The sequence below is a fragment of the Molothrus aeneus genome, chromosome 1 (assembly GCF_037042795.1).
Source record: "Molothrus aeneus isolate 106 chromosome 1, BPBGC_Maene_1.0, whole genome shotgun sequence".
Classification (NCBI taxonomy): Eukaryota; Metazoa; Chordata; class Aves; order Passeriformes; family Icteridae; genus Molothrus; species Molothrus aeneus.
The window spans coordinates 104,050,371-104,072,181 of NC_089646.1; the positions used below are offsets into that span (position 1 = coordinate 104,050,371).

Consider the following 21,811-nt stretch of genomic DNA (forward strand, 5'->3'; position numbering starts at 1 on the left):
TTCTTCTGACATCTAGGCAAGTGAGATATGCTTACAACAAGTGTCTGAAATTAGAGGTTGTTAAATGTCTGTATACACTTCTGAGTAGCTGAACCAAATTTGAGAGGTTTTTAGCTTCTGGATACCTCTAAAAAGCTGTTGAATAGAAGCATCTACTTTTGGTTCCTGTTGTACCAGACTGTCAGTGTAATTCTCAGCTTTTGCTTGTGTCAATGACTGCTGCTCCTTGTTTCCTCCATATTGGGAGTTACTGTTCACACAGCTCTTTCAATAGTGTGTTACTGCATTGTGGATGCATTTTTCTCTGGAATGTTATGAGGCCAAGATCAATTTGTAGTCCCAAGATGTGTGGGAGCACAAAGTATGTGTATCTGTGCTTCAACTTCAGGTAAATATGGAAGTCTCCAGAAACCAGTGTGAGGTATAGGTACTAAACTGAGACAGGTTTGTATATACACCAGTAAAAAGAAAAGGTGAGTTTTTTTTAAACTCATGTTGCTGAATTGGAAATACAAGAAAATATTTTAAAAATAAACAGTAGTGAAATATATATGATTTTCAGATCAAAATCAGTCTGTTATTGTGGAGAAGAAGAAAAGTGGTTATCTTAACAATTTGGGTATAATCCCCGTGCATGTTTGGTTATTTACCAATACCAATACTGGGTTTTCTTGGCTAAAAAGTACCTTTTTAGTACAATAAAAACATTATTCTCTGATGAAAACACTATGATTGGAAAAGGGTTGTGGCCCTATGTCATACCCCCATATGAGCAGGAAAATCTGAAACACTAACCTGAGTTGCAGAAATAATTGTGGCAAGTCTCCTATCACTTTCAGACAAAGCCTGCCTCCAGGAGGCCTCCAGGTGGAACTTCTGGTGTTCAGGATTCAGATTCATACCAGGCCCCAATTCAGATTGAGATTTAAACATCTGAGCAGTCTCAGTCATTTTTCCATCAAATAAAGACTATATCAATAATTGTATTAACAAGATTCCGTCTTTATATCAATTTCTTTTTTCTTATTTTTCTTGTGGGTGTTAGGCTCTCTGCCTGGAGCATGATGTATTTTGCCGGTGAACAAATTAAAGACTGTTATGACAGACTTGTGTCAGAAAGAGGAGAAAGGGGCACCCTTATACAGTGAAACAAAATTTACTCTCAGAGCTAAGTGGACCGTGAGGTCAGCACTTTCCCCACGATGAATTATTTACAATAAATTGTCTCTTTCCACAGATTGATATAGAAATTAATGGCGATGCTGTTGATCTGCATATGAAATTGGGTGACAATGGAGAAGCTTTCTTTGTGCAAGAAACCGAGGAGGAAAATGTAAGGACTTCCTGCTTCTTATTACAATGTAGTAATAACACAGTAATGGGTTAAAAGTGTTTCATACAGTGTTGTCAATATCTTCACTTCTGTGAAAGCTAGATTTTCTGTAACTGAATCTTAACATCTCTTTCATATGCTGCCAAGATGCTTGATGCTTTGTACAATTCTGCTGCCAGTAAGAATAAAGTACCTAATTATTTTCATTAATTAGAGCATTATTTGGAAGATGTGCTGAAGTTTGTTTTTTTTGTTTGTTTGTTTTAGTTAATTCATTCTTGTTGACTGCAGTTATACTTATTGCCGTGTCTTACAATGATTTTTGCTTTGAGTTATTACAGCTTGTGCTTCTACTAATAAAGGTAGTCTGGTTTTTGGGCATATTTTTAATTTGCCTTACAAATTTTAGCCTAGTTTTTCATGATTTTATTTATGAAACTTTCGCCAGGTAACACTAACTTCTTTGACTTGAGAATTTATTTTGCAAGAATCTTTTGCAACTGGAAGCTAATGAGCCTCTGAAAAACAGGAATAATGGTTCATTTTTACTCTGATTTCCCAAGGATATGGGAGATATATAATCACAGTATTGGTCAGTCCTGAGCATTGCTTTTGAGTCTGTTGGCATTTTTCAGCAAGTCTGAAAAGTCTGAAAAGTAGTTCTAAATACAAGGTTCCAAAAGGTTTAATGAAAAACAGTCAGAAAAGAGGAAAAAAAGTTTTCTCAGAGAAGTAAAAGATAAAGCGTAATTTCCTGTTTATTAGGAATCAGTCTTTCAAGGAAATGAGATTGATCCAGTTTTTAGTTGAGGGTGCTACTTGTTTACTTTGAGGGATGAGAGGAAGCTCTCATACTGAAAGGAGTTAAATACAATTTAAAGTGGAAGAAAAAAATAACCAAATGAACTTGGGGTAGGGATTAGTAACATCTTCACAAGAGGAAGGTTGGGTTCTGTGTCATGTGTACACCATGATTAAAATAAAAACTGAAAGCAGTTTTTTACAGATCTGGGCTGTGTCAGACAATGATGAGAACTGATCAGTCTCATGACTTTCAGAAAGGAAGGGTGATAACCACTGCCTTTGTCCCCAGTAGAGTGTTTTAAAGGAGCTATTGCACTTGCATAGTACATTTTGATTTATAACAAGAATGCCTTATCTGTGTATAATGTGTTCTTGAAAGCTGGTAATTCATGCTGAAAATATAGATAAAACTTCCTACAAAGCAAAACTGAGTTGTTTTTACTGCTTTCAGGCATTTTTTTCCCCTGCAACTGATCAACATCTTTGTTTGCCTCTTGAAGCTCTGCTTAAGGGATAAATCACAAACCTCTCATTGATTTCTTTTTTGCCCCTTTGGAGGCATTCAGAAAGGTCCTTTAAGGGATCAGTCTTTGCATTTTTCACATCTTGACAATCAGAAGTAATACCACTCACCATATAAATACTACTATCCCTGTAAATCAGGACAATTTTCCAGCCAGTTTTCTTTTAACTTTTCCTGAGTGTTTTTTTAAAATTTATTTTGTTATTCTTGGTTACTGATCACTAATTGTGCAGAATATTAACTTCAATTTAGGTGTAGGCATTTGATTTCAATGCAAAATTGAAATCAAATGGTTTTGATTTCAATTGTTTCTCACAATGCAAAATCTGGGTGTCATCAATGTTGCATAAGGCTGTATTTTGTTCTCCTTTCTCTACTTCACTCTACTTTACAGTCAGTGGAACAAAATTTGTTCTGTAACTCTTCATTCAATGAAAATTTGAATTTAGTTTTAAATAGCAGATAAGACTTAGAGCACATCAAAAGTAGTGTCAGTGCTCTGGCTGTGTCTCCTCAGTGTTCCTGACTAACCTTCTGCACAAGAGTCCAGTAAAATAACAGACATCTTGTAATTATTTCTATTCTCTACCACGAAATTGAGTTCCATATCTTTTTCTCTTCACTATGCAAATTCCATTCTCTTCTGCCTTTGTTCCATCTTGTCTTTGTCCCTACACAGTGTGTTTCTTTCAGACTAGGTGTCAGTGTCTTTTCAGTGTCTTGTTACAATGTAAATAAACCTCAGGCAGTCCATAGCTAAAGCTTTTCCTTCAAAAGGCAGTGGGTTGTAATTAGTTGAGGGCTGGTTGTATGTTGGTTTTAAGGCGAGTAGATTATAGCTGACTTTTTCTTTTTGAAAGATACTTTACATAAATAATGTCTGACATGTATGACATGACTGAAGGCACCTTTATAATTTTGTGGGTAACACTGAACTGAGGGGAGAGGTAGACAGGTCAGAAGAAGCCACCACAGAGAGCCAGCTTGGCAGGCTGGGAGACTGGACCAACAAGATTCACACCAAGCTTTAACCAAGATGCACATGCAGTCCCACGTAAGGCTTGGGAGTGTGAGCTGGCACACACAGCAGTGCAGGCTGGATCTGACTGGATGAAATGCAGCTCTGCATCACCTGGCCAGCAGCATGCCCAGGCTGCAGTGAGGGCAAATGCATCCCAGGTAGCATCAGCAATAGCACTGCCAGCAGGTGAAGGCATGTGGGGTTGTCCCACTCAGCCTGGTGTGTGTTAGATAAATCTGGAACACAGTTCTGGCCTTGCCAGTTCAAGAGCCACATGGAAAGTTGGAAAGAGCCCAGTGGAGGGCTGGAGAAATTGAAATAGCAAAAAAAAATTGCTGGAGCTTACTCTATTGAGCCTAAAGAGGATTCAGGGGAATCTAACCACGGTCTTGCAGTACCTACAAGGTAGTTACAGAACTCTCTTCACAAAGCTGTCTAGTCATAAGATGGGGCAAAGGACATGGAGAAAATATCAGCTAGATATAAGGAAAATCCTTCTGTACAAAAGCAGGAATAGGTTGCCTAGAGAAGTGATAGACTCCCTCACCAGAAATACTCAGCCTTTGGCCTGACAAGGTCCTGGATAACCTAACCTGAGGCCCTGCTTTCAACAGAAGATTGGACCAGATGGTGTCCAGATGTCCCTTTCAACCTGTACCTTCCCATGAATCTGTTTCAAAATAAACAGCAGTGGATTTAATTAGCCTTTTTTTTTTTTTATTAACACATTTAATAAGCCTGGAACTGGCATGCTCAGGGCAGATAACTTCAAAAACATTCCACTGACTGGGTGTTTACCTTGCTGCAAAATCAGTTGTTTTTGAGTGAAAACTGTAAGAATACTAGCATGCATTTTTCTGAACTTTTTGTAATCATTCTTGTGATGAACTTGGTTCCTTTCTAGATATCATCTTCATACCATTGGGCATCTTTGTGTCTAAATATAGGTCCAAAGATTAATCTGTAGCTGACAACTACCATGTGTGCACAAAACAAAGCAGAAAAAAATAGCCTTTTCTTTTTTTCTTTTTTTTTCCCTAGGAAAAAGTTCCCGCTTATTTGGCAACATCTCCAATACCCACTGAAGATCAGTTTTTTAAAGACACTGACAGTCATTTGAAATCAGGAGAAAATGAGAGGACATGTGCAAACTCAGAAATTCCACATTCTGGAGAAACAGAGACTGTATTCACCCCAGGTTCTGTGAAAAAGAAAAAAAGAAGAAGAAAGAAATACAAACAAGATAGCAGGAAAGAAGATCAGATCTCTTCTGCTGGGACTGAAGACATTTTTGAAATGGAAATAAGCTCAGATGATGAGAAAAGTGTACAGCCCCTAAGGTAAGCTCTTAGGTAGTGGCTGTTTTCACTGTACCACTGGACATTTAAAAGGTGACTTGTTTATTTCCTCCATGGAAGTATTGTACAAGTTTTGGTAGGCTCTACCTACCAAACAACAAACAAACAAACTTCAAACAGGTATCTTCCAAATCTTCGCAGATTTGCCTTAAAATTGGGCCATTTTTTAATGAGCATGAAATGCAGTTAAGCCCATTTTGGTGAAGAAGTGTTGCAATGATTTGTTGTGAGTGAGAAAGTTTCAGTGGAATTTCTCTAATGAGGCAGAGTGATCTTCTGGTGTGTCTGGTAGCCTCTAGATAGACTGCAGAGTTGAATGCCTGTAGCCCACCACATCTGAATTTGGCTTCTCTGTAACCTGAAGTTTACCATGGCAACTGAAAATTATATAAATGAATGTCCCTACATGTTAGTAAGGAGAATTCTTTATATGTGAGTGAATAAGGTGGGGAGGGCGAAAGAGGAAACAAAATCAATCCTGTATTTTGAGGGGGATAAATTCTTAGTAAAGGGGAGCTTGTGCTAAAGTGGTAGCACATACTAATAAGCTGAAGAGGTCTATAGGGTAAGATAGGGTAGGAAAGATTAAGGTTATAAAGGAAAGCTATCAAGCATATAAATGCTTCAAATCCAGGAAAAGCCTACTCATCAGGACTTGGTTTTCAAGAAAGTTAGGTGTTTCACTGGATGGCATTGTTGTTAAATGCAATACTGGCTGAATAAATTCAAGATCAGGTCTGAGAATAGAAAGAATGTTTTGGTGTAAGAGACTAAAAAGCAACTGAAAAAACTCCTTCAAGTATGGAGTGGGATCTTCAAAGGAGTCTCAAATTTAGTAAGCACCAGACAAAAAGGTTAGTGCAACAGAAAAATATGAATCTGTTATCATGCCTATGACCAGTAATACACAACAAAAAAAATCTGGATTTTAAAGTGTTTTTTAGAGTGTCTGTGGCTTTCTTAGTTAATTTGCCTTATTTTATTAGTGTCATATTTATGTCACTGAATTGTCATTTAGATATTCACTGCTCTGTTTAAGTCTTGGGATTTGATTGAATTTTTTTTTTCAGTTTAAATAAAGGAAGACCTTTGCTTAGTCTTTAGCATGCAGTTATTAAGACAACAATAAACTTGTCATAGTAAAAACTATTAAAAATAAAAATAATTGTCAAGTACAGGAAGAGAGAAAATATAAAACCAATAATTGTTTTTTCTTTATTTAACGTGTCATTACAAATGTGTGAAGTATTTAGGAATGTCATGTAATGGCTGTAATAATGACTGCTTTCATGCAGTGTTTAGGATTCAGATTGCTATTCTAGCAATTATCTTTGTCTAGAGGTGAACAAAAAATGGTGTGTTTGATCAGAATGTTGAATGTTTAGTCATAGCTGTACAGACCCTGGTGTTTTCATCAAGTTTACTCTGGTTTTATTTTATGTATTCTTTATAATGAAAGTTTAGCAAGGCATTTTATTTCTAAACATTTTTTTAATGTGTATAAGCAGAAACAGCACTAGAAGTACATTATCAGACAGGGTGTTATAAAGCAAAAAGAAGATTTTGTAAAAGAAGGGTGTTTTCTTGTGAGCAGCAAGTAAATGCAGAACTGAAACAAAAAAAACTTTGTAATGGTGAAGGCCCAAATACATTAGGTTTGTGGCTCTCTGTCAGTTAGTCAAGTTTATATAAACTCATTTCAGCGAGCTACCAGGGCAGGAAATAAAAATAAAATGCCTTGCAATAGGCATGCATTTGTTTGCTTCCCAGCTAAAGATAAGGCTGTTAAAAAGTGTTTGTAAGTTTTCTCTTCAAACCCTGTGGGGGCGTAAGGTGGTATCAGTAGTTTTGTTTGAGGTTATGTTGTTTTGGTTGGTTGTTTCTTGGGTGGTTTTTTTTTTAGTTATAAATGTGTGGCTCTGAAAAGGAAGAAGAAAGATAAGAAATTAGAAACTTAACTGTTCTTAGGCATGGCTTCAGGTTTCAAAGTGAAACTAGGAAAGGAAAAGGGAGGCTGATGTTTTAACAGGAAGGTCAAAAATTCAGTCATAGGTGCCAGTGTATAATGTCTTATCTCTTTGGTTTTTTATAAAGCAGAAAACAAGCTGTTTCCTGTTTCTTGGGAAAATCTATTACCAAGTGTTTTATCAGCTTTTTTTCAATGTTCTTTGTATTTTCCAGCTATGATTTAGATATGTTAGTAGTGCTAGACTTATATAAAATAATATTAGAAAAACTGAGATTACAGTATGTACAACTCAGAAATAGGGGGCGTTATTTCTCCAGTGCTAAGTGTGTTAAAGGGTTAAAGTCGTTATCTGTCTCTGAAATCGTATACATTTATTTAGACTATATGTAAAGTGGACAACAATGAGAAGATGTGGTAGTGCTATTTATAAATGTTGCAAAATAAATAGCTTAAAGTTGATAGTGCACCTTGAAGTTACAAGTTGATGCATACTGATTTTTCCCCTTGTATTTTCAATAATCTCTGACTACATTTAGATATTTAACTTTTGTGTTTATCCACTTATCAGTTAAATTTGATTTTTTGCATCCTTTGTATGAATCCTTCTTGTTGCTAATTTCCAGTGAATAAAATTTGTTCAGTACCACCCATGTGTCATCCTGCCTCCCTCCCCACTGAAGTAAAGATATTAAGGTCCTCTAATATTTTTTTGTGTTTACTTAGTTGTTAATCATACTTTTTTTTCCTCCTTTGGAGATACTTAGTACTGCCGACAACGATAGCATGAAACACATTTCTGTCAGATTTAGCTTAGTTTATGAACACAAAGGATGTACAGTCTCTGCAGTTCCCATTTAAGTCAGGCAGCATCATCAGGTTTCATAAGAATACTACTGCAGAATAAGAAGTGGAGCTAAGAAAACATTTTTAGACTTCAGCATTTACCATAACCTAGACTGTCTTCCAAATGAAAGACTTGTGCAAATGAGGTAGATCACTGTAACTGCTTAGTGTCTAATTGAGTAGGCATGCAAATTATAAATATTTACACATTTGATAATAGCAGAATGTTTTCTTTCCTCCATCCATAAGAGAAACGAGCATTAGCATTCCAAAACAAATCCAGTGCAACTGTGCACTGGAATAAAAATAGTTTTTTCTTTCATAATAATGGCTTTAAATAATGTCTGTTGCATTTTGCACTCAAATTCCAGTCATATCTTCCTTATTTTCTTATCTACTGTATAGCCATGATGCCCTTGATCTAACCTCAGACAAGTTAGTTGTGTCCTGAGAGTAGGTATTTATTCAGTTTAATTCAGAAAGCTATAAAAAGATCTGAAGTACTTTATGATGGTAATATTTCAAGGGGACTTCTATATGAAATAGGTTGTATACCTGTTCAGTGAGCCTTACTGTTGGTTGGGTGTGTGTCTTTGATGTAGATATTGAGTAGACTTCCCAGTGCAAAACAAAGCAAACAAAGCCCACTGTTCAAAAAAGTGCATTATTTCATCTCCTTGTTGTAGTTGATGTTAATCTGTAAGCTCTTGGGTAAGTTGTGATGCTAGTACCTACCCCTGGTTTCTTACTGTTTTAATCTGTCAAATGTACATTGTCAAAACTAACCTTTCTAGTTCAACTTTTCCAGTGATTGTAAAAGTCACATAGTAAAGTTCACTGTGTAAAAGTTTATGTTCATCTTTGTGTTTTGTTAATATTATAATATTATCTGCCTGTATAGAGTAAAATCACTAACTGTTACTCATGTAGTGTAGTATCATTTATGCTATTGTGATTTCTTCAGTATTAACTTCCAGGAGTAGTAGATTTTAAAATTTGAAGTATTTTCAAGTATTAATAATAGTCTTTAAATACTTTTAAAGTTACATAAGGTTGTTTTGCAAACAACAAATCCTTTAAGCTATACACTCCTTACTTTTGCTCTTAGATTTTTTTTAATAACATCTATGTAGTTTCTTTTACTGAATTAGTAACACAGATTTCTTATAGCTGACTTAATAATGTCTTATGTGTCTCCACAGAGGATCCTCAAATTCATCACCAAAGGGCGAAGAACAAAAAGAATCTTTGATTTATCATTCGAAAGACCATTACCCCTTATCTGATGGAGACTGGTCCCCTCTGGAGAAGTAAGTCACTTTGTAATGTCATCATTTGTGTAATGATGAGTAATTATATAAAAAAAATTACTATGTCTTTTTACTAATTTTCCCCCTCATCTGTAAAACTATCAAACTTGCCCAACTTCTGTGATATCAAATGCAACACTTGATACTAATTTGAAACTTTGGGAAATTTACAAAATGTATTATTTCAATGTTAAAGAGAGGAAATACAATTAACAAGATTCCCTCAAGCTGAGAAGGGTATGGAAAGTTTGTATTTTCCCTATGATTCACCCTAGCATAAGCAATACTTGATCTGCCAGAACACAAAAGTGATGGGTATGCTAAGGTACATTTTACTGGGTGAAGTAATCCTAATTGCTCAAGGTAAAGCCAGATCCTGAAGCTGAATCATATTCCACTTCAGAACAGGGGATTTGCTAGAGTTCTGGTATCTTTCTTTGTCCAGAGATACTGAAATCATCACCAGTTGACTGTGGATTCTTAAAAATGGCATAATACAGCTTCCCAGTCAGTTTTCAGTGGCCAGGGCTCTTCTGTACATACATTCAAGTACACTCTTCAGTACATTCTGATGTTCATGCTATTCCTCTTGCATTCAGTTTGTAATTTTTCAAGGCTCACACTTTGGATTTCACCACTCTAACCTCAATTTCCAGATTCATAAGAAAGCATTTTGTGCATATATGGTAGTACTTGAGGTAAATGTTGTAGTTTTCCTGAACCTTGGACATACAGGAGAGGGCATATATGTCTCACAGAGCATGCTAAGTAGTATCTTGATTCATCTGCACTCTTTTGCAAGTGTCTAATTGTACTGCTTTTCAGTTTGATGGAGGAATCTGCCTCATAGCAGGTACATTCACAAGGTCAGTGAGGATTACTGGTCAGCCTTCTATGATGGCCATTGTTGCTTGTTACCTGCTCAGTGCACGGGTACATGTCCTTCTGCATCAATAGGTGGTGCAGAATGGAAAAGTTCAACCTTCAGCCAATATTTTTTAAAATGTGTATGATCTCTCTGCTTCAGGTGTTTGCAGGGCTGTGGCCTCAGTGGAGTCAGAACGTACCACACCATGCTTGGTGCCGGCTAACTCCCCCAGTGCATAGCTTGTTAATGAACAGAAGCAGTTGGACAGGAAATCCCATTATCATTCCTTTTTATGTTTTGGGCTGACAACCACATCCTCAATTACACTTAATGAGACACAGTCCTGAAATGTTCCCCAAAGGTTTGTGGTTTGTGACTGAAAAGCAGTCACAGTGTTTGACCCTTAGGACTGACACGTTGCTGTATGGATTATATCACCTAAGATGACTGTAGCACGGAGGCTGGTACTTATTTTCAGTTTATAAAACTCTGAGCTAACAGACTAGCAGGTTATATCTGGGAGAGGTTCATGCATTTCTTCTCATTTATGTGTTATGGGGCCCATCTTTAATAACTTGTTTGTGCCTCATGTGAGGTATCGGGGCTTTTCACAGTTCTGGGGTTGTTTTTAACAAAAAGCTATCCAGTCCAGATTGCAGTTCAACAGAGAAATTGGCAATTTTCCTTTTTGTCTTTGGGGGAGATGTTGGGTCAGGGATTCTCTGACACAAGCCGTCTAGGAGGAGAAATTTTGCTTTAAATTACTTCTCCTAAGCCATCAAAGAAAGATTTTGTCATGTAGCTGTCGTACAGAGGAAGAGAAATGGTTGGTGTTAATAGCCTCCTTTTTGGAGATCTGAAAAAGCTAACTAACTTCTAACTTGTAGTTTGGTTGGTTGTCTTGCTCTTCAGAACCCTTGCAGGGAGCTCAAGGAAGAAAATAGCACAAGTCCTTTCCGTGGGGACGCTTCTCTTTGCCCTACTCAGTGTAATAAGATGGAAAGTACAACTATTAACTATTTGATGCCTGATACCATCAGTATTCTGCCTGTTGGCAATGTTGGCACAGCTGGTCACTATTACAAGCATGGGCCTTTTGATTAAACACTTCTGCCTGAGAGTGACAGTGAAAAACATACCTTGAGGGAAATAGAATAGAGTCCCAAAGCCCTGAAATATTCAGTCTTTTGCAGGAAATGTTGAATATTAAGAATTAGACTTAGAAAGAGGTTAATATTGTGCATAGCTTCCAGGTGACTTGTGGTGTAGGTGGAACAAATTATTTGACATGTAGGGAGAGTTAGTTCATGTTCTTCCTGAAAACAAAGGTGTACATGTATTTTCTTCAGTGTGTCACTTTAAACAAGCTCTTCAACAGTACAGAAAGTGTCATTCCTGTATGACATTGTTAATGGAGAACTGAGGGGGAAGATTCCAGTTTTCTTTTTGCGTCCATGGGTGATGAAGGCTGGAAGTCAACTGAGATGACAACTCACCATTGTAGAGATGTTTAAATGTCCTGATATCTTGGATTTTTAGGATGTCCTCTCAGAACAATATGAGGGATTCTTACTGTCTGGATTGTGATCTGTGTAATGTCAATTTTTGCAATCTGAATTATGATCATAGTTTAGTCCTGTATGATACTACAAAACCTGGGTGGTTCCTCAAACCTTCAGAAAGTTTGGTATATGGTGCTGAAATAGGTAACTAATCTTCGCAGGAATTTTGTATGGAAAAAAAAAATCCATAAATTAAATACCTGTAGGGAGTTACTTTAAAATTTTCAATATTAAATCATTGAACAACCCAAATTGGAAGTGACCACAAAAGTTCATCTGACCCAAGCTTTCATGGGAGAGGGAGCCTCAAAGAGATTGTCTAGCACCCAGATAAGTCACAAATTACAAGCGCAGCAACTGCAAAGCCAAGTGTGCAATCGCGTGCTGGGATGCCACCACCAAAAAGCCAAACACAAGCTGGGATTTGTGTGGCTGGGAGCAGCCTTGCTGACCTGGGGACAGCAAGCTGAGCCTGAGGCAGCAGAGCACGGTGGCAGCAACAAAGTCAAACTGGATCCTGGGCTGTATCCACAGGGCATTAGTGGCAGAGACAGATGTGATTATCCCTCTCCTTTTAGTGCTGGTCAGGCCACACATGGAGAGCTGTGTCCAGTTCTGGTCCCGACAGTTTAAATTCAAATACTGAGATTTGTTTATATAAACCCAAACCATAATATGTTATGAATGTCAAAGTGTAAAAAGAGCAGCATTTCTATAATATGGAATATAATTGCCCTATTCAAGGAAGGGTAGACAAAACCTTGAGTTTCCTTTAATCTCTAACATCCTAAGTGCTAAATGATTTTGAAATCGCTCCTTTCTAACATTTTGTAGGGTGTTCTTCTGGCTAAAAAGTAATCTTGACTGAAGTAAATTTTAGAAGTCTGTTTCTGATTTATTCATAATAACCACTGTAGGAAAAATAAGATGGATTTTAAAGGTCATGTCGTCCAAACACATCTGAAGGACGTTTCCAAGTAATCTCCTTTTCCTTTCCAAAGTTATCTTCTGAATGGTTTTTTCCTGCACTGGGAATTGATGTTGTTTTGTGCACTTGTGAGTTATGTTTGCAGGACTTTTATTATTCAAGTCTCTGCATAGCAAGCTGAAATGCTGTATTTTTACAGAGCTAAGGAATTTAAAACTATTTTCTGTCTTTTCAATGAACTTTTTAGTTTTGTTCCTCTTCTGTTTGAAAAATGGAACATGGGCTGAAGGGAGAGCTATTCCTGCACTGCAGATGCAGTGGAGGAATCTGTTTTGTGTGATCACTATGTAAGTCCTTTAATGTCTTTAATGTGATTTTGGTTTTAACCTAATTTCTCACCGTTTGAAAACCCTGCTGGGCTTCTTGCCATGTTGCCAAATAATTGAAGCTCTGTTAAGCTGTTGAAAACTCTACCAACAGTAGCTGGACAACAAATGCATTAATGCATTTTAAACACAGGCTTTCTTTTTTCTTTTTTTTTTTTTTTTTCACTCTTATTGATTTGGTAGTCCTTTCTCTGAGCAAGTCTGCCCTAAAAGTGATTCAGAACTAGAAGTTAAGCCTGCTGAGAGCTTACTCAGATCTGAATCTCACATGGAATGGACATGGGGAGGATTCCCAGAGTCAACCAAGGTAAATGTCTTTATTGTCTCTAACTTTGTAACTGATTTTTGGCATATTTAAGACTTTGCTAGGAGAGGATTGGAAATCTGCTTCTGTATTTCAGATATAGCTGAAATGGGGAAGTAGCAGCCCCTTGTGGCAGGCAGAGAGAGTCAGCTTTGATGAGTTCAAAAGTTGCTCAACAAAGTAATCCCAGAAAACCTAGCAGTGAAAGTCTGAAATTTTTGAATTTTTAGTCAGAACCTGAAGGAAAAAATTTAAGAAGTTAATTTTCTTTATTGTAGAGTAAATTCTGTTTCATTCTAGAGGAACTGTAGCCTTGAGAAGAGTAAATTCGGTATCTAACAAAGGCCCTGGTAAATCCACACTTCAACTTTCTCCTTGCTGTGGTTTGATGAAGTCACTGCTTTCTCTATGCCAGTTTCTTTACTGAACTTGTAAATAAGTTCCTATGAAAATTCTTTTGCAGGGAATTTTGCTAATATGGTAAAACATGTTTTATGTTGCTACAATACTTTTTACAGTTATTTTCTGGCTTTCTTGTGTGATGAGAACTTGTACCATGAGTACGAATTGAATGTTTAGAATGGAATAACACAAACAGGTGGAGTGAAAGGATTGACTAGACTTCTGTTTTTCAGATAAGTAAGAAGGAAAAACTGGAACATTGCAGAACAGCTACTATTACTCCATCAGAGAAGACTCATTTTAGGGTTATCCTCAGCTCTGATGAAGTTGAAGATGACGATGATGTGAAAGATTCTGTCTGTACAGTACTGAAACCTGAGCCAAGAACTCATCCTCTCCTAAAGCAGATGGATGTTAAAGACTCTCTTGCTTCTGCAATCATAGAACCTCAACTTCCATTGCCAATGGATGGTGATCATCAGTCCAGAATATTGATGGATCCTTTACCAGAAACAAAACCAGCAGCAAAAACTGACTCTCCTTCAAAAAAGAAAGGTATGGAATAAAGCTCTTCTTTCTTACCCTCAGTGTGATCTACCAAACTTGAGGTCATAGTGGAAAAAGTATATATGTGCCTTTTCAGTTTTTTCTATTTAAAATTTTATGTGTTTAAAATTATAATGAAACTCTGGAACTAAAAAGCATACAAATAAGTGTGAATCTTCCATGATTATATTTGTATTTAACATGTCTGGGTAACTTCATCTTAGTAATCTTAAGTATTAAAATTAACAGGGGTGCACAAGCGAAGTCATCATCAAGGCCCTGATGATATTTACTTGGATGACCTAAAGGCTTTGGAACCTGAAGTTGCAGCACTCTACTTTCCTAAAAGGTAATTTTGAAGTAAAATGCTGTAAATCTGGGTAATTCTGTAGTTGCATGACTTGCATCATTACATGTATTATTTATGTGCCAGTTCTGATAAAAAGAATTGGACTTCAGGGTTTTAGGCTTTTGTGAAGTATTCAGTACTTACCTCATTGTGAAAATTCTAATTTGACAAAGAAACACGTTGAAAGATGACATGGAAGGGGACTACTGAGAGTTTTCCTCTTTGTGGAACCTGCGTGTTCTGCAGACATAGAGGGGAGTACATTTAAACTGCTTTTGTACAAATACTCTTGTTCAGCCATATTGTAAACTTTTCATTGGATCAAACTAGTGACTCCAGCCTTAAATGACAATGTGATTTTTTTAAAAGGTCATTTTTCTTTTCTATTGTACATTCTGCAACAGACAGTGTTCTGAAAACACAAAAAGCTGTGCCCTTTTTTCCTTTTTCTTACTTTATAACTTTGTGGTAAAGATTCAAGGGCACAGTATTATTCTGCAGAAGTAGAATACAGAGGATGTTTTTTTCATTCAAATCCAATTTAGGCAAGAAATGCAATTATTGCCAAATTGAGGGGATGTTAGGAGAACTGGAAACAGTCTCCCAATATTATGAAGGGTTGGTGTTGGATGTGTGTTTCTGGGGTTTTGTTAGGTTGGTTTTAAATTTATATTGTGAAATGATGTAAAAAATTTAAAGGCAAGATTTTTTGGGGGGAGTAATCGTATAGTGTGTTCTGTAACCTAAGAGAGCTACATTTTTTTGCAAGTAAAATACTTTTCACTTTCCTTTAGTGATTCTGATCCTGGCTTCAGGCAGTGGACAGAGTCAGATACCCTTTCTGGTTCCCAGTCACCCCAGTCAGTGGGAAGTGCTGCTGCTGATAGTGGTACAGAGTGCATGTCTGATTCTGCTATGGACTTGCCTGATGTTACACTTTCACTTTGTGGAGGTCTCAATGAAAATGGAGAGATTTCTAAAGGTATGTGAAAGACTAAAGTATAAACAGGAATAGAGCTCAGGTAGCTGAACAAATGAAGTGGCTTGAATGCTCAGATTTCCTCCTTACAGAACTTTGGCTTATTACCTAGGCTCACATTGAGAAAAGGGGATAGAAAGTCTTTAATTTTTCTAAAATTTTCGAGCATTTGCCGAGCAGAGATAGCAGAATTGAACCTCATATTGATCAAGGACACTTGATGTCTTGAGAATCTTTGTGTCTCCTTTTTCATACTATATATTATTTATCTGACCAACTACATTGATTTCTGGTTGCCCGTCCTTGCTTAGTCCCATGTAAATCTTAACAATTCATTTTCTTTCCAATTGCCTGACAATTTTTCTTATTTTCAGGTTTTTTTGAAGTGATAAAAAACCCCTTTGTGTTGGACTATATTTTCTCATCTACTTCTATCCTAAATGATTGTTAACCTCTAGATTTTTACTAGCTGTTTTTTTTTTTTTTCTCTTAATACTTTAGTCTATTTACTATTGAAGTTGTATGTATTTTTGAAGGAGCTTTTAGGAGCATGAAATCTTCATGGACATATACTGCAGTGTTTTAACATTACTTTTTTAAATGGTCATCCAGTCTCTAATACTTTAAGTGACATTTAGGTGCTTATTAATAAAGACTCAGGACTGTTCTTGTGGTAACATGGTGGCAGTACTGGATTTGATTGGAAAGAAGGATGTCTTGATTGCAGGGATCTTCCACTGAAGCATGGATTTCTGCAAACATATATAGAAACTAGTTGTGAAAAGGCTACTTAGTGATAGTAGTAGTTTTTCAAACCTGAAAAGCTGGCATCACCCTTCCCCCTCTTTTTTCTAGTGTAGTATGTAGGCCCCTTACCTGCAGTCATAATTTTGGAAGAAAATTTGCCTAGACAAGCATGGCTTTCTTTCTCCAACCTTTGAACTGAATTAGTTCCTCCTTATCCTTCCTCTTCTAATTTCTTAGTGCTCTTTACTGTGACTGTTGAAGTGATTCAAGGCTTTTTCTGTAGGGAGGAGGCAGTCACAGGACCCTTGACAGGTAGGCCTCAATTAGCACATCTTTAGTGATGCTGCAGGATCAGCACTCTGAAATGACAGAAAGGATTTGCCTAGATGTAAACTAATCAGACATCTTGGGATTTTATGTTATTACTTTCTAATTAAAATCTCTTTCTATTGCAGAAAAGTTCATGGAACATATCATTACTTATCATGAATTTGCTGAAAATCCTGGGCTCATAGACAATCCTAATTTGGTAATACGGATTTATAACAGGTAAATTCTCTGTCTCTTGTAATTAGGTTATATAAAAGTCCATTTCAGAGCTGGTCTCTGAAGTGAGCATGTTTCTCAACTTCCATTGCAGTTTGTGTGTGTATCTGTTTGAACCAAGGATTTGCATTAAATTCAGCTTTAGCTTAAGTGAGATTTCTTTCCTGTAATTGCCACTGATGTTGAATCGTATATATTAAAATTACTCTGCTTGCAGAAAATGTTAGTGTTAGTGGTTGGTAGCAAATACATGTTTTCATCAACACAAGGGCAAGTTTTTCATGCTGATATTTATTGATCTGTAGATTTTGTAATATCTACCAAAAATGTGTTTTAAAACAGGTATTATAACTGGGCATTGGCTGCTCCGATGATTCTGAGTTTGCAGGTGTTTCAGAAGAGTTTGCCTAAGGTAAATAGATAAATGCATACTTTCTCTGAAAATTCTGTATGTAGTAACACCTGATTATCTCTTTGTTTTTCTATACTAATTTAAAACACGTCTAATTTTTCAGGCTACTGTTGAGTCTTGGGTCAAAGAAAAGATGCCAAAGAAGTCTGGAAGGTGGTGGTTCTGGCGCAAGAAAGAAAGCATGACTAAGCAGGTGGCTGAGGCCTATTGGTTTTGGGTTTTTTTTGTTAGATGTTAAAAGATAAAAAACTAGTTATTTGTCAGAAGTACCTCAAAACACTGCTCATATTGCTCAGTGTCACTGATGGCCGGCTCATGCTGCAGCAGCTGTAGCTGCATCTGTTTATTTAGCCTCAAATACTGCATCATTGCTTGGTGCTTTAGTTGCATCAACAAAATTTATTGTATCCACCTATTGCACATTAATCTTAAAATTCTTTCTTCTAAGCCATAAGCAGTTATCAGAGCTGCTCTTCAGTCACTGCAGTATATTTTAGGAATGCACACACAAATAAGTAAGTAGGTGCTGCACTGCATAATACTTAAGCTGAGACACCCCATTTTAGACTAAATTAAGCTTTCTAAACCTTGAGTATGGGCCCTCAACTTACTTCCCCACAAAAGTGATGTATAACTCAAAGGCTGACAGCTCCTTTTAATGCTAAATTTCTCATGTTAAACTAGCAGTTCCCAATTTCTGGCACACAGAGTTTTGTTTCCTGAAATAAGAAAAAGCTTTAATAGAGAATTTCTTCATAAGCATCCTTTTTTAAAATAACTTTTAGAAATTATTATATAGAATGTTAATTCTGAGACTTAATATAGTTTATGTACTAATTTGGTAGCTGTTTTGAACTTGGATTTGTTTAAAATGCCTAAAATGTCAATATGTTCTTTATTATCATGTTGCTTTAGATACCAGAGGCAAAAGAGGGGAAAACTGAGACGCAAAGAGCAAATGAACTGCCAGCAACTATAAAAGAGCAAGTTAATAGTAGGTGTGTTCCTGTCTGAAGACTTATCTGTGGACTGAATAGTGCCTTTTTTCCTTTTTTTTTTTTTTGAATGAAGAATTCAGTAGTAATGTACTGTGGGAAAAAACATGTAAGCTACTGAAGAGGAACCAGATGTGTATAGCAAACACAGCAAAATAATGTGACAGCAAACATTGTAGGAACTACAAATACACTACAATTATTTCCTAAATGCTGTTGTGTTTATTTCTTAAATCATAACAGAAGTGACAGAACAAATACATACGTGGTACCTTTATCAATAGGCCACTGCTCTGTAGATACAGTGATATTGTTTCTGATACACTTTGTAATACTTTTTTTTCTTTTGTGAAGGCCTAATATTGTATTAATAATTTGAACCATGTGGATTTTTTTGTAACATTAAATAATTGAAACAATAAAATAGTATTCATTACAGTTCACATGTTGCCCAAGTTGTGGTGGATAGCTATCAGTGCTTAAAAGCACAAAACTCTCCCATTCTAGGGTATTTAATATGCATATGCATATTCCCGCTTGATTTTGCAAAGGTACTTGTAAATGTTCATTTCTTAAAAGTTAAAAGAACTAAATACATTGTGATTTAATACTTCAGAGAAACTAAATGCTGCTTTTAATCTTGAAATCTCTAATGAGCAGGAAAGTAAGTCTGTGAATAACCTTAAAAGGTGAGCTACACCACTAACACCCACAGTTTAAATGCCATAGTAACTGAGGCAGCTTTTTGTAGAAATGAAGCACTGCTACCCATTCAGTGTCCCTTTTCATATGCAGTTTGCCTAATTCATCAACACAGTATTAGTGACCACCTGACACTGTGTCTCTACTAAACCCATTGTGTATGGAGCCAGCTGGGAATAGTCATGTTTAGAGCTCCACCAGTACTGGCATTCCAAGTCTTACTTGCTTACTGGCATGTACTGGCTTTATCTGGGCATTCACTAGACCATAGACTTCCTTAATTTGTGCTATCAGGTAGCAGCAAACCCTCAGCATAAGCAAAAATTACTCTGGCATAAGATAAGATAAAATTACTCTGTTAAAGAAGGATTTTATGTAGCTTACATTTATTCTGGTTGATGTCACGTTAGGCCTCCAGAGGATGATTCTTCTAGTGATGAAGCATCCCAGGAGTTGAAGGAATCCCTGAAAATGGATTCTGCCCCAGCAGAGCATCCACCCCATGGGAACGTTCCATCTTATAAGAAGTCACTTAGACTGTCTTCAGACCAGATAGTAAGTGACATACCTGTCTTGTGCGTAGGATGGTTCAAAATCCTTAAAAAAAATTCTTTAAAAAGAAATTTAACATGTATTCCTGTGCAAGGGTAGGCAGCTACAGGGAATTTCTGATATTTTTTCTGTTGTTTTTTTTTTCCTAAGAATCTGTTTGGATTAAGAAATAGTCATTTCTTAAGTTCTGTAATCAAACTTCTATGTTAAGATGTTGCCAGAAAAGTGGCATTGTTTGCTTCTGCAATTTGGATATTCTGGGATCTGCACGTCTGTGTGATAGCATACATTTAAATTGGTGTGCAGTTTATTCACTAACTGGTCTAACTTAACTTAAAAGTTAGTCCTGCTACTGTCTAAATGTATGATTTTCATCAGAGAAGAATTTTGAGGAAAGCATCCACTAAGTAGAAAACACTGTTGTGTCCCATTGCAAACTGGGAGTTCAGTTTGATGGTGCTGCAAGTCTGCTGTAGTGCAGGAATTAAAGCGGCAGAGGATGAAATACCTGCTGCTGTAGGCAGTACAAGAACTGTGGACATACACATGTACCCAGGCTGCAACAGACTTGGACAGCAGAACTGTGCCTGTGATAAACCATGGTTCACTTTTTGATGAGTTAATCAAGATAGACAAGGAAGAATATATGAGCCATTTTGTGCAGCTCATTTATGATTCCAAAATCATAAAAATTTTAAAGGTCGGGCAACTTACATTTTCATTTACTTTTGTTCTACAGGCAAAGTTGAAGCTCAGAGATGGCCCTAATGATGTTGTATTTAGTATTACAACCCAGTATCAAGGGACTTGCCGTTGTGCAGGAACAATATACCTCTGGAACTGGAATGATAAAATCATCATATCAGACATTGATGGAACAATAACCAAGTAAGTATCTTAGGGGATTTTCTTTCTTTTTTTTTTTTTTTCAATCTTGCTTTATTGATCCTATCCTGCTTTTCAAAACAAGGTAAAGAAGCTTTATTTAAGACAACTATTAAAGGATGTTTGTTAATAACGTTGCTTTTTATTTTAATTTGTACTTGCCTTTAAAGCAAACTAGAAAATATATTTTAAAAGAATAATGCCAAGATGATAACATTTACCATGTGATTGTTCCCTCTATTCAACTTCTCCAGGTTTAGCAGCCACAGGTTAACTTGGAAACTGACTTGTATTGTATGACCCCACTAATTGCTCTGTCTAGACTATTTATTAATTCTCTTTAAATAGTTAGAACCTTCAGAAATATTTCTGTAAATATTCTTTCTAAATTGTATGTTCATTAGTCGTTGTCCTTAACAAAACTCATATACCACGTGTCAGGTACCTTTGATTCTCCTTTTAGGTCTGATGCTTTGGGGCATATCCTCCCTCAGTTTGGCAAGGACTGGACTCATCAGGGCATTGCAAAACTCTATCATTCTATAAACGAGTGAGTATGCAATCTATGAAACAAATAGGATTTTCTGGAATATGGGAATTAATGTACAAGTAATTGGATAGTTGTTAAAAATTACTCAGTTTATTAAAATTAACTGGTTGAAATGCTAGAGTGAGCAACTTGTGTCATACACAAATGAAACTAAGCTCTTTCCACAGATCTATACTTTTACAGGAATGCAAGCCACCACTTTTACTAGCTCCCTTCTAAGACATTTTGTTCTGCACTGTAGCTTTTAAAAACTGTGTGTAATATTTTCATTACTTAAAGAGAACCATAATAGAAATCATTTCTCAAGCATGCATGTCTGTTTTCCACTGACTCAGGTTGGTCACTAAGCCTTTCAGAAATACCATATGGCATAAATTTTAAACTACATAGTGTCCTTCCAATGCATTAATGTTTTCTGGTTTAATGAGTTTGCTTCCAAAGTCAGGTGAGTGCTCCTTAGGTTAGATTTTATGTTATGGAACAACTTATTTCAAATACAGTGATGCCAGAAATAAAACTTGCTAACCGAGGATGACCAACTGTTAGAAACTTCAGAATTAAATTAAAATAATCAACTTTTTGTCTTTGTTTTTTAGTAGTCTTTTTTCCAAAAAATATTTGGGGTCTTAGGATGTATTGTTGGCCTTCATGTGGCCCCTTGTGCTTCATGGGAGGTAACATGAATGTTACTGTTTTGTTGGGTTTTGTTTGGGTGGCTTGGGGTGGGTGTTTTTGTTTATTCAGTGCATAACAGAAGAGCCGTTCTGGAATTATTTGCCAAATTGAATCAAGTCTTTGAAAATGCACATAAACACTCAAGCCTTTTGTGCATGCAGTAACTGTATACAAATCTGTGTAACAGATGAACATACAAAGTCTGCAGGAAGAATTTAGGGGCTTAATGAATGCTTGTTGTTACCCATCGTTCACTGTGCAC

The 21,811-nt window shown here is 36.5% G+C and overlaps 1 protein-coding gene across 1 annotated transcript in view; it reads left to right on the forward strand.

The window, feature by feature from the left end:
- The window catches only part of LPIN2 (lipin 2), a 41,165-nt gene that overhangs the window by 15,257 nt on the left and 4,097 nt on the right, over window positions 1-21,811 (forward strand). Inside the window, exons 3-16 of the mRNA XM_066562183.1 lie at window positions 1,238-1,333; window positions 4,723-5,021; window positions 9,054-9,161; window positions 13,089-13,212; window positions 13,845-14,166; window positions 14,407-14,506; window positions 15,301-15,488; window positions 16,688-16,781; window positions 17,121-17,190; window positions 17,294-17,383; window positions 18,106-18,188; window positions 19,298-19,442; window positions 20,179-20,327; window positions 20,788-20,874. Coding sequence (XP_066418280.1) covers window positions 1,238-1,333; window positions 4,723-5,021; window positions 9,054-9,161; window positions 13,089-13,212; window positions 13,845-14,166; window positions 14,407-14,506; window positions 15,301-15,488; window positions 16,688-16,781; window positions 17,121-17,190; window positions 17,294-17,383; window positions 18,106-18,188; window positions 19,298-19,442; window positions 20,179-20,327; window positions 20,788-20,874 — 1,955 coding nt within the window. The remainder of the gene's footprint in view (window positions 1-1,237; window positions 1,334-4,722; window positions 5,022-9,053; window positions 9,162-13,088; window positions 13,213-13,844; window positions 14,167-14,406; window positions 14,507-15,300; window positions 15,489-16,687; window positions 16,782-17,120; window positions 17,191-17,293; window positions 17,384-18,105; window positions 18,189-19,297; window positions 19,443-20,178; window positions 20,328-20,787; window positions 20,875-21,811) is intronic.